General features: G+C 45.9%; 1 protein-coding gene across 1 annotated transcript in view; it reads right to left on the minus strand.

Moving 5' to 3' along the window:
• Nucleotides 1-12,039, minus strand: part of PDLIM4 (PDZ and LIM domain 4) — a 90,899-nt gene that overhangs the window by 6,159 nt on the left and 72,701 nt on the right. Inside the window, exons 4-5 of the mRNA XM_006023570.2 lie at nt 8,333-8,511; nt 3,932-4,089 (exon numbers count right to left, since the gene is read on the minus strand). Coding sequence (XP_006023632.2) covers nt 3,932-4,089; nt 8,333-8,511 — 337 coding nt within the window. The remainder of the gene's footprint in view (nt 1-3,931; nt 4,090-8,332; nt 8,512-12,039) is intronic.

The raw sequence follows: 12,039 nt of genomic DNA on the forward strand, positions 1-12,039 counted from the left end.
GCAGGAAGGATTTCTTATTAGAGGCACAGTGTGGTATTGTTCGTGACTACGAAAAAAACACTGCTTTTACCTGGAACATTTCACATATATTCCAGATCTTCAGATGAAACCCCAAGTCCACTGAAGTCATGGAGCTCATGACTTTAAAGAGAAAATGCACCCTAAACTTGGACCCCCTAAACTGTCTATATTTTGGTATAAAGAAAAAGAAATAGGAAGGACTTACCCCCCTAAGATGGTTAGAAGCTTTTTCAGATATTTAAAAGATTCCAAATGAAACCAAATCTCTTAAACTGAAACATTTCCCCATAGGAATGACAATTCCCAATACTTCTGCATCAGAGCACAGAGGGATAATTAGTTAGAAAACAAACTTGAGAGAAACTAAAGAGTCTAATTTCAACTGTCTACGGCGAGTGAAATACAGAAAGAAGCTAAAGGAAATAAAAGTTCAGATTTAAAAAATCCATAATGATCTGAGTTTTATGTTGCCTAAGTCTCCTTTCAGAAGGGAGTCTTTAATTTTAAATCTTTTATTAAATAAACCTCAGTAACTTTACAATCATACAGGGCCCAAAACTGATTCCACAGTTGTTAGCTTTGTTGCAGACTGCGTCATGATAATGTAAAAATCATTAGGAGCTGAGCAGCAGGTTTAACCTGACTGAGAGAGAAAGGATGTTGCTGGCTATAGGCCAGAAACTTGCTAGCTGATCTTCTGGTTGGTATCGGTTATCAATTTTATAGCTCCAGACCCTGATTCAAGGTGTTGCCACAATACCATGAGGCTGGCATTGCAAAACCCCTAATGAAGGAGAAGAGGGGACAATTCTTCAAATGGTATTGCGCTTTTAAAACACCCTGTTAAAGCCTTGTAAAAAGTAAGGTCCCTGCGTGCTCAATACCTTCCATCATGAAAGAAGGGGAGGAAAATACAGTCCTTACCAAGCACTGATTCAGTCACTTTCTGCTTTCTCTCTCCTAGTAAGGAAGTTTTGGCTTTTGGCTATGAACGATTAGTACTTTGTGGGGAGATTTGAAGGTATGGTCAGAGTCTGGTATTAGTGCCAGCTCACTGTGCCACCCTAGAATGCCAGGGAACTTTCACGCCTGGGCTACTACTGCTCGTGCTTTCCTTAAGGGCCTTCTCCTGCCAGTCAGTCCTTGAAAATGTCAATAGCTGCTATGGTGACAGCTTATGCACAGGCCTTCTGTCACAAACCCATGACTACAGATTTATCATTTTCTTGAAGACACCCAGTCCCTCTGTAGCTGTGCCACCTACGGCGTTCAGCGGATGCCCTTGGGGCTTCCATTTGTCCCGTCACAGCCGCTTGCCTCTGGCAGGAGATTGGTAGCGACTTTTTAAGTAAAGTGAGACAGCAAATTGGAGAGAACCCCAGATTTGGCTTCCATCCTTGAGCCATACCTCAGTGGTATGAATGTAGTTGACTGGAATTGTGTGCTTTGGAGCAAAGGGGAGCAGGACTTGTTCAGCTCAAGCCAATTGTGGCCACAAAGCTGGAGGTCAGCAAACTCTCTTATGGACTCTCAAAAGCCACTGCCATCTCCAGAGCACCGTGACCCTTAAGAATTCAAAGGTCTCTACAAATGTGCAGACTTGATCCACTGATTCTTGCATGTACTGATGTCAGTGTGAGACTTGTGAATGAAGTCCCACAGCAGCCTTTTACGGTCAGAATGGATCATCTAACACGTAGGGAAGGCAAGGAAAATGTAGCTTACTACATTGCCAACTCTCACAATTTGATCCTGAACTCTCTGGCTCCTGAATTCATGTGATTAGGAGAGGATCTCTGTTTATTAAATACATTTATAGCCCTGACTGTAGAGAAAACCTTGAAAAAATGGAGCCCCCAAAGCCCAAATTTCTACATGCAAATAAAAAGAGTACAACATTTATTGTTTAAAATGTCATGGTTCTTGGGGTCTGCCTCAGGATTTGTGAGTGTTGAGGGCTGGCAAACCTGGGTTATATTAAATCATTTGTTATCAAAGAAGTTAGTTGCAGACCTGGGAATCAAACTAGGACCTTCTGACTTCCGTTCCTACATTTCTCAGGACTATCCATTCCCTTACATAAATGCCACTTATTTAGGCAAATAATATTTTATTATGTACTGAGACAGCAGGTCTAAAAATACTGACATTTAAATGGATGCCTATAGGGAAAAACTCTGGGTCGCTTCCACAGGATGTCCAAATCAGCCCAAAGCCGCTGACTTGAATGCTGACTTGTGATGTGCATTCAAGCACTCAGGCCTGTAACCAGAGCTCTGAAAGTTCATTGCCATAGATGCTGTTACTGCTGGAAGGGTGTTTGCTGCAACTCTCGGCACAAAGGAGGTGAGCTTCAAAACAACAGGAACAAGAGGAATCAGTTTCCAGGTTCTTTTAAAAGGCCTGACAAATTTGGGATACGACTCAAGAGGGAGAGAGCTACAAAGTGGCATCACAAGGGATAACAAGTCTCAGCCCAGGACTCCAAATCTCCAAATGCGAAGCCTAAAGGCAAGCTGCCCTCCGCATAAGGGGAGGGAGAATTAAGCTGAGGCTAATCCCTAATATGTCTGGAACCAAGCAATGCCCTTGCACCCTTTTTTGCTTTGGTTTCTTTTCAGTTTCCAGCATAAAGAGTGAAAGAAGGCTGCTGGCAGGGTCAGTTGCTGAGATGGTTTGTGGTTCAGGACACAGTAGAGCCAGAAGCATTTGGGAAACAGCTCTCTGCAAAGCAAGTGAAGCTGAGGTCACTCGCTCTGTCTGAGAACAGAGGGAAGCGGGAGGGGTGGAAATTCAGCCTTTGAAGTATCCCCGAGACACTCCCTTACAAACACACACTCTGCCTGTAAGAATCAAATGCTGTGCAGCAAATGCTGATCTCTTAAGTGGGCCAGACACATCAGACTAGGTTGGCTGATGAAATCAGGGCTGTGGCTTTGTCAAGAAGCTCAATACATTCCTTTCCAGGCACTTAAGTAAGTGTTCATGCAGCTACATATAACCCAGAACAGTTTAAAGTCTGGGTTGCAGAGGTCCCTGCCCATATGTGCAATGTGAATGAAAACATGGAAAGAGCCTTCCTCACTTGCACCTCTGGCACAGCTGGTGTGGATGTCAGCTGGTGGTGGCAAGCCTTCAAGGATAGCTAGGAATGACAGTTCACTGGCTAGGACAATATGCAAAGACTTGAGTGATCCAGGTTCAATTCCATATGGGACCCAGGCAAGTCACTCAGACCCTCTGGGCCTCAGTTTCCACCAGTAATATGCAAGAGCACTTTAAGGATAAATGCATAAAACATTGCAAGGTGCTCTTGGGTTACAGCAATAGACTACAAGGTTGTGCCCATTACAGAAGGTGGACATCATGTGCCACTCATCACTGAAATGGATACAGTGGTAATGGGAGGGTGACGACACTCCACAGTCTTTCAAGGCTTGTATGAGCTCATCAAAGAAATCTAGCATAGGCAGCATAGACTCCTGCCTAGCCTGTTCTGATGGGAAGCGCTATGCACAACTAACAGTGTGGGGATAGCCATCTTTCCCCATGCTAAAGTGCCGGTCAACTCTGAACAGAGGCACTGACATACCAGTTGAGCAGTTTCTTCATTCAGAAGAACTTTAAGCATATCTGTGGGCCATAAAAACAAATGAATGGTATTTGCCTCAATGATGTCAAAGGGATTTTAGCAGCAGGGCTGTGAAAAACATCTAGCCAACTGACTCTAGAGAGGAAAGAGAGGTGCTGAAATGTGTTTTGAAGGGGCCTTAAGATAGTTTTCTTGTGGTTAGGACATGTGATATTTTAAATAACACAAGGAATCTGTGAACCATAGGTTTTCAGAGGTGTGGGAGACTCACTGGAAAACATTCCAGGTATAAACAGTTGGAAGCACCATCTTCCTTACCATTCTCCCCGGCTTCTAACATGCCTTGCAAATATCGGAAAGATCCAGACTGCTTAGGCTCTGAGACCGGCTTTTCATAATCTTGAAGCATCTTATACACATCTGACTCCATGTCGATCCCATTTCTGCTCCGTGGAAGAGATCTCAAAGGGTCGGCACTGTTTGAAAATAAAGAAACGTCAATGTCAAGAGTTAATCAACCCTTGAACAGGTGCAGGAAGAAAAACATCAGCTGATTAGAGATGGGCAAACTTCCTGGAGCTTAAGGCTCTGCAACCTGCCCCAAACATTTTGAGGCAAAAAAGCCTGCATCTGATGGAACCTCTACAGCTGTAAATTAAATCCATGCTTATTTTCATAGTGATTCAATTAAACACCCTTCCCCCTGCCCTGGGGAAGCCTGCTTTAGGGAAACAGTCATGCAAGGCATGCAAGAGAAATGTGTATGTTGCTTGTTCTTCTGAGCAACATAATGAAGACTCAACCAGTTCCAAATTCTCCTGGAGAGAGGGCAGCTGCTAAAAAGCATTGTAAATTGCTACACATGGAACATATTGAAAAAATGCATAAAATAATGCATTAAATTAATGATTTGGGGCACTGGAAGCCACCCAATCCTTGCTAGAATATCTGGCATCAGGGATACTATTTGTAGTTGCCAGCCAGAGCCCCAGTGGGATATGACGTTATCTTACATGAATGCACCTTTTCTAATGCAGCTGCCTTCTAGGTGATTCCAACTTTAAAAGGCATGTTCATGGGTTATAATGCTGGACCACAGCAAGTGAGAAATAGACAAGTTAAGAAAATGTCCTATGTTATGGCTCCGTCCCCCTTCTCCTTTGATCTGCTTCGACTGGAAGCCCTCTAGGACTGCCTTCACATCTGCCTGCAAGGCAACCAGCACAATACTGGGGGCAATTTAAATGATATTGCAATAAAACAATAAATAGTAAATCCAGGCCCCAATCCATCACTTTATCCCTACACAGCAAAGCAAATCTTTTGAAATGTAGGTCCCAGTGACTTCAAAGAGACTTTAGCTTCAGTGCTGGCTGAATGGGGATGGACTTAAGGTATGCATTTAAATGTTCTACTAAACCAAGGCCTAATACAGTTTCTTGGTGAAAGCAGTTTGTCTGCAAGGATCCAAGCATATAAAGATACTAAAAACAGCAAGAGCACTTAATCCTGTCAGGCTGCTTAACATATTTTAATTGCAATCTGACTCAGTCTCCACTGGCATTGTATTTGCATGCACACAAAAATCAAACAAAATTCACATTTGACAACTGCCCAAGACTGCATGTTGTGGAAGTGATCTGGGTCTCAAAATTTGGCTGGTCGCAATGTGCATGTGGTGGGATGTAATTTAGGAACTCCAGGCTAAACTCCCAAGATCAGACAAGTGTGTATCTTGCTTTCACAGTTCACCCTGTGGGACTGGGCTGCTCGGCAATTCCTGAGTTCTCCAAAGACTGCAATGCCGATGAATTCTGGATACACAGAGCAGGAGGGCTGCTGCTGAGTACAGATGGGTGCGGTCGGAGGCTGCTGAAGTTGCTGACGCTGGGGAGGTATGTTATCTGTGCCAATTGTTCTGGTGTCTTGCGCACAAGTTCAGAGTTATTTAACAACCTTGCTAAAACTCGCTCATCCCTCACTTGATATGTTTTCAACAAGGAAGTAAATCTGTGCTTTATCAGCTCCAGGCAGGCTGCAGACTTGGAAAACACTGCACTCATTGACCCAATACTGAACCTACAACGGGGTTCAAAATTAGGCAGAAACATGTTTGCTCACTGCTGAAGTTAAATCTCCCTATTTTTTAGCCAAGATACACAAAAAAGACCCATTTTGTTCCCAGTAATTTCAGTGCAGTTCCCAGGACTTCCAACCTTATTAACTTCGATGGAGCTGCATAGGGGTAACAGAGCAGAACGTGGCTGATACTTTTACTGAAGCGTGAATTAGGACAGGCATGCAGCACTTCATGACGTGGAAAAACAAATCTTCATGTTGTTTGGAACTGGTGTGGGCATTATTTCTCATTTAGACTATTTTAATGGTTCTTGTGAAGTATATGTTAGTAACAGCTGGAGACATGTGAAAATACACCAGTCCAAACTGTTGGTCCCCATCAAAGTTTAAGATAATCGTCTGAGCTGTGTGTGTTTTCATTTCTAAAAGCATGAATCTCTCTCTGCTTTCCCAACAGCTGCTTTAACCCAACCTAGACTTTGCCAGTTTATTGGGTTTAATTTTTATGAAAACAATCTCGGGGGGCTTCACTTGAAAGTCTGCAGAAGAACAATCCTGGCTTCTTCTCCAAAATACATCAGGACCAGGAACTGGGGAATGTACTGGTGAATACTGGGGGCTCAGGTCTCAAACTAGGAACCTCTGTATGATAAGCTTAGATCTATCAGCTTTATCCCCCACTGGGATCTAAGCCAGGGCTTTCCAGCCTACTACTGCATTTATTTGAATCCAAGACAAGGTTTCCCCCCACCCCACCAATCAACACAGGGGCGAGGGGGAGAGCCTTGTCTTGGATTCAAATACTGGCCCAAGACAGGCAGCAGCTCAGCTCCAGCTTCAGCCCCGAGCTCAGGGCTGAAGCCAGGGCTGAACTGCCTCTGCCCCAGGCCAGGATGGCCTGTTTGGCAGAGAAGGGCATTTGCAACTGGTGGAGTGTGGTGGAGATCACAAGCCTGCAACAACAGGGGAGACCCACCTATGCAGATCTAGGGGGAGCATAGGAAAGACTGCATAGCTTGCCTCCCTCAGCTGTTCCTTTTCCTCTTTACTTTCTGCTTTGGCTCTGGTCCCTCCAGCCCCAACCTGCCCCGGCCAGTAGCTCCCAGTACTTCTCCCTGGCAGGGCTGGACTGGGGCGAGGCAGGGTCGGGCTGCTGTGGCCAAGTGCCCTGGAGCAGGAGCAGAACTGCAGCGAAGGGCAGAAGCGGGGTGGGGGGCATGGAGGGAGAGGTGGCAGGGGTCAGGCACCAACTAGCTTGGTTGATTAATTTAGATATGAACTCATTATCCTCAGTGCAAGCCAGGAGAGTAGTAACAGCAGTATGCAGGGATAGGTCCTGTTTTATCCTGTTTCATCCAGTTGCTACACACATGTGTGACACAAACATGACACAACACGATGCACCTCTTTGCCACCTCCACATCTAAGTTAGCCATTGTTTGGATGCCCACTGTAGGGCAATTTGGTGTAACTTGCACCATTTGGCCAGTGACATTCATTCTGAATTTGGCTCAGAGATGCTCGCAGCAGGTATGCTTGTTTGTTCTTCGGGGTGGGGAAATGCGTTTTGCTGAATCTGACTCTTCCTTTCTAATGAACATAGGCTCCCCTCCCAGGAAGACCCTGTGGCAGCCAGCAGAGGTGGTTAAAAGAAATTAAAAAAAAGTCTCTCAGGCCTTTCTGAAATCCACACTTAAAAGGAAAATGGCAACTCAAATTTTTTAAACAGACTCTTTTTAGGAAGTGCTAATTGCTGACAGAACAATCTTAAAATAGCATGTTCTGATTTTTTAGCAAGATTCCTTTGAAAACGTTTCAAGTTTTCCTGTTCTCTTGTTAAAATTTATAAAATGTAAGGGTCTTTTCATCAAGAGAAAACCTGAGTAAGTGGCTGTACAGAGGAAACGGAAGGAGTGATTATACACAGTGGGCTGCCACATGCACAAAATATAAAGGTGAAGAAAACAGAGAATGTCTTTAACTGATACCATTGATTAGTCAGTTAGTTTAGATGTTAACTGGAGGTATAACAGAGCCACTGTCAGGCAGAAGTGGTTTTTTTTTCTGAATAGACCACTGCCTTTTAAGGAAAGAGCAAGTCTGAATGCTCACACCAAGTGATTATTGACCAGTCATGCTGGCTATGGAAAAAGCACACACACACAAAATCCCTCCACTTATCACTTACTGGACTGCTTGTGCTGTAGTTCACATGTTCTGATTCAACAAAGCCATCACTAACACTCCCAGGATTTATAACGAGCTCATGTGGATTGGATTCGAGCGCCAGAGGGGCAATCAATGAACTTCACCCAGTACAGCAGGCGTCTACCTCCCTCCACACCCCCTCCAGCCTTCTGAATAGGAATAAAGTCTTCAGTTCCAAAAACAAAGGTTTCACATTTCACCCCCATGCTGACTTCACATCTCTGCTGACACGCTGGGACTGGACCAGCAAGCTCTAAATCACAAAGCATTTGTACAACCCCTATACTCTACAGACAGGCCACAAAGCACGGCCTGGTACTTCTACACACATACCTGCTTTGCATCACCCTTTGTATAAGTTGCAATTAAAAAGGTCAAATTCCATACTGAACCATTAACAATAGAAGTGCATGAATTAAGCTTTTCTCACACCTTTGGGAAGCAGCAATATGGAGCCCACTCAGCTGTGCTGGCAAACTGGACTCAGCATTGTTATTGGCATAGAGTCGTGTTGGATTATTGTACTGTAAGTTCAACATCTGTTTGCTGTCAGTCGGGCTCCCTCCAGCAGTGTGAGGCACTGGCCTTTTGCTCTGAACAGGTCCATTATCCTATGGGAGAAAAAAGAAAAAAAGATGTATAGTTCCTGGTACCAAATAACTGTGCTCTGACTCGTAGGCTGGGCTAACATTTGATCCCAGTAAGTAGAGGAAGACAAAGAAATTGATCAGGAAAAAGGAAGTTCAAACTAGAGCTATAATTTGCTCGGTCAGTGCAGCCTTCATTGGTCTGTAATTAAATATGCTTGAGTGCTTCTCCGGATTTACCACCGCTAAGGATTCTTTACCTTCTCCACAACATCAATATTCATTATTTTGCATACCGGAAAGCTGGAGCCCTGATTCCAGTCTCAGCTACACCACTTTCTACTGGAGATACGTATACACTACTCCAGATTCACACTGGTACAAGCAAGATCAAAATCAGACACAAGGGCTGCTCATTTAGGCCACAGCACATAAATATAGTGGTGCACCGATAAAGATTTTCTTGGCCAATACCGATAAGATAACTGATATTTAGTGTATTTAGTGCCATTTCTAAGCACGGAGACGCTGATATAGGAGACATAGTGGCACGTTAATTAGGGCTGCTGTCAGAGCCACTCTAATTAAAGTGCTGTCCCCCCGCTCCTGGAGCACATGTAGAAGTGCCCGTGCCAGCTGCAGCAGTTGGGGCTAACCTAGCAGTGCCTGGGACTGGCTGTGCAGAGCCCCTGTCCTTCAGCCAGCAGCCTGGGGGCAGCTGGCCGAGCCTGTCTGGCTGCCCGGGGCTGGGTGATTTCGGGCCAGGCTCCCTGCCCTCCTGCCTCTGCCCAGGGCAGGGCCACAGGACTGAATGGACCGGGCCCTGGGAAGGGCAGGACCCGGCTGGATGGAGGGGCTGGGGAAAGCACCCTGCTGCACACAGCCGGCAGAGCGGCTCCCCGGGGCGGTGAGTGGTCACAGGGGCAGAGAGGTCAGCTTCTGACGGCCCCTGCTGGGCGGGGAGGGATGGAGTCTCCTCTGAGCTCCTTGAGATGGTGGTGTGTGCGTGACCCGGGGAAGCGGGGTGCAGGGCAGCCGCTGCCTTACCCCTTCTCCTTCAGAGCCCTTGCCCTACCCCGTGCTGTCTGGCCACACGAGGGGCTTGAGCACCAGTGTGGGGTGAGATGGGCAGAGTGTGGCTTGTGAAGGGGTGCAGCTATGAGGGGCCTCAGCCCCCATGAGGCAGCGCCTACCCTAGTGCCTCGGTTGTAAAATGAGCCTCCCAATGTGCATTGGGGGGGGTGGGGAGGAAGAGCCTCTCCTCTTGGATTCGGGGGTGAAAGGGGGCAAGCAGCTGTTGCGGCTCCCACTCACGCCCTCAGCCCAGGTCAGGGCTGGAGTCAGACCCACGGCAGCTGCTTGTCCCCCCTGCACCCACTGTCCTACCCCTTATCGGGGACACTGATGCATGAGACACTGGAGTCTGCTGGAGCACTGTAATTACCACGCTCCAGCAGACTCAATTAATCGAGTCTGCTCCGACGCACTGGAATTACAGTGTCACTGCAGCCTCGCAGCTCGTGTATAGGAGCCCTCCATTGCGAGGTACTAGGAAAATGCGTATTAGCTCGGCTTAACGCGCATTAACTAAAGCGAATGCTTTTTAAGTGACACTTAATGTGCGTTAGCCTAGTTTCACGCCCATTAAGTATAAAGTATGTTTTTTTATGTGATACTTTAATGCATATTAAAATAGGCTAATGAGCATTAAGGTGCACATGTAGATGTCCTGTATATATATACCCATGCAAGCCCGATTAATGTGTGCATTAAGGGAAGAATGGACTCTTATGTGAGAGATGTGGTATTATGCTCATTTATACACTCAGTTTTCAATATTCTTGTATACCAGGGCTCATGGAAAAAATCAAGAAAGAAAGAAAAACACATTGTGAACAAACAATAGAGTACATGGTTGGGGCTCTAGTAGGTTTACTTTTGACTGATAGGAAACAAATGTGTATCACTGGCACACACAATACTGGCACATAGTGTAAAAAACCCTCAAACAAACTGGTAAGAAAAAATAAAAACCAGATCCAACTAGAGAAAAGGTTTCCAGGAATCCAATCCTGGGGATCTCTTGAAGGAAAAACTCCCATTGATATCAGTGGCACTATTGTCCTAGTACAGGGGTGGGCACTTATTTTGGGCGGAGGGCCGCTTACTGAGTTTTGGCAAGCCATTGAAGGCCGCATGACAGGCAGCCAGGGGCAGATAAATATTAATTTACTGAATTTTGGGGGGGCCCTGCAGGCCGGATAGAATGACCTGGCGGGCCGCATCCAGCCCATGGGCTGCATTTTGCCCACCCCTGTCCTAGTAGGTAGGGCTAACCAGGGCTTTCAGTGACTGATCCTAAAACCATTAAACATGTGAGATACACTGGACTTGGTGAGACTGCGAGAAGGCAACACAAGTTTAAAATCAGCACAAAATTGGGGACTTACCTGTAATATTATTTCAGAGAAACTGAGATATGAGGCAGGATTGTTTCTAAAATCATAATTACTCCAAAATAATCTGTTCTATTCCCATCAGGGAATAAAATAATTTTTAACGTTGTCCCCAAATTATACTCTTTAAGAAAATGATTACCAAGCCATTGCTCCCAATTCCTAGATTTATGGTACTATTTTCAGGGAAGTTAAGCATACACTTTCTTCCATGCCAAAAAGGGGAAATGGATAATCATAAATGTTTGAGGAAAAGCAACGGCACAAATTGGCCAGAAGATAAATAACATTTAGTAATCAACTACGACTATATCTGCTGACACTTCTACTGTACATGTCTCTGGAAGATAGGCCTGACATTGCATGGCACTGAAGTGGCACTGAATGCTATCCTTTTTCCGAGCCCAGGGTCCAGCCAGCACGGCTCTGGGAGGGGTACGGCAGTTTGGGATCTTGGACCGACAGAACTGTGCTGGCGAGAGCCTCCAGTTTAGGCCATTTTACCCACAAAACTTTGCTTTTACTGTTACAGGTTGTTTTGCTCCGGGGACGGACACGTCCATGCTTGGAGTCCCTTGTCAATGTAGCATGCTAGTAGGGCTAAGGGAAAAGCTAGCACCTGACCTTAGTTAGTCGAGTAATAGGGAAACCACAGAGCCACGTCCATTGGCTGGTCGGGTCTAGCACTGAGGCCTGGTAGTGCTGTTTTACATGGCTGAGCACTCAGAAGGGTGCCCACGCAGGTGCATGTGCAGTTCCTAAGGAAGTCAGGACAATGCAGCACGTGTTTGTGGGGATCATCTGGATTTTGAGTCTTTGGGCTAAATGCTCCTTTCTACAAAGAGATAGAGCAGGTCTGTTAATGGACTACCTGAGCGCATCATACCAGAGGCTCTCGCCCTCTTCTCCCTGGGTGTGAACCCAGAGGGAGAGGACACCGCCTGCACCCAGGGAATCACCGAGAGGCCTGAGAAAGATCTGAGCTACCTTGTGGGGCCGGGGCCCATCCCTCTGTGCAGGGTTAGAGCTTTTCCTTGGTTGGAAAACACACGGAAAACTTAGCTAGGCCACCCCCCTGGACTTTCTAGCACTCTTT

Source organism: Alligator sinensis, unplaced genomic scaffold, assembly GCF_000455745.1.
Source record: "Alligator sinensis unplaced genomic scaffold, ASM45574v1 scaffold135_2, whole genome shotgun sequence".
NCBI lineage: Eukaryota > Metazoa > Chordata > Crocodylia > Alligatoridae > Alligator > Alligator sinensis.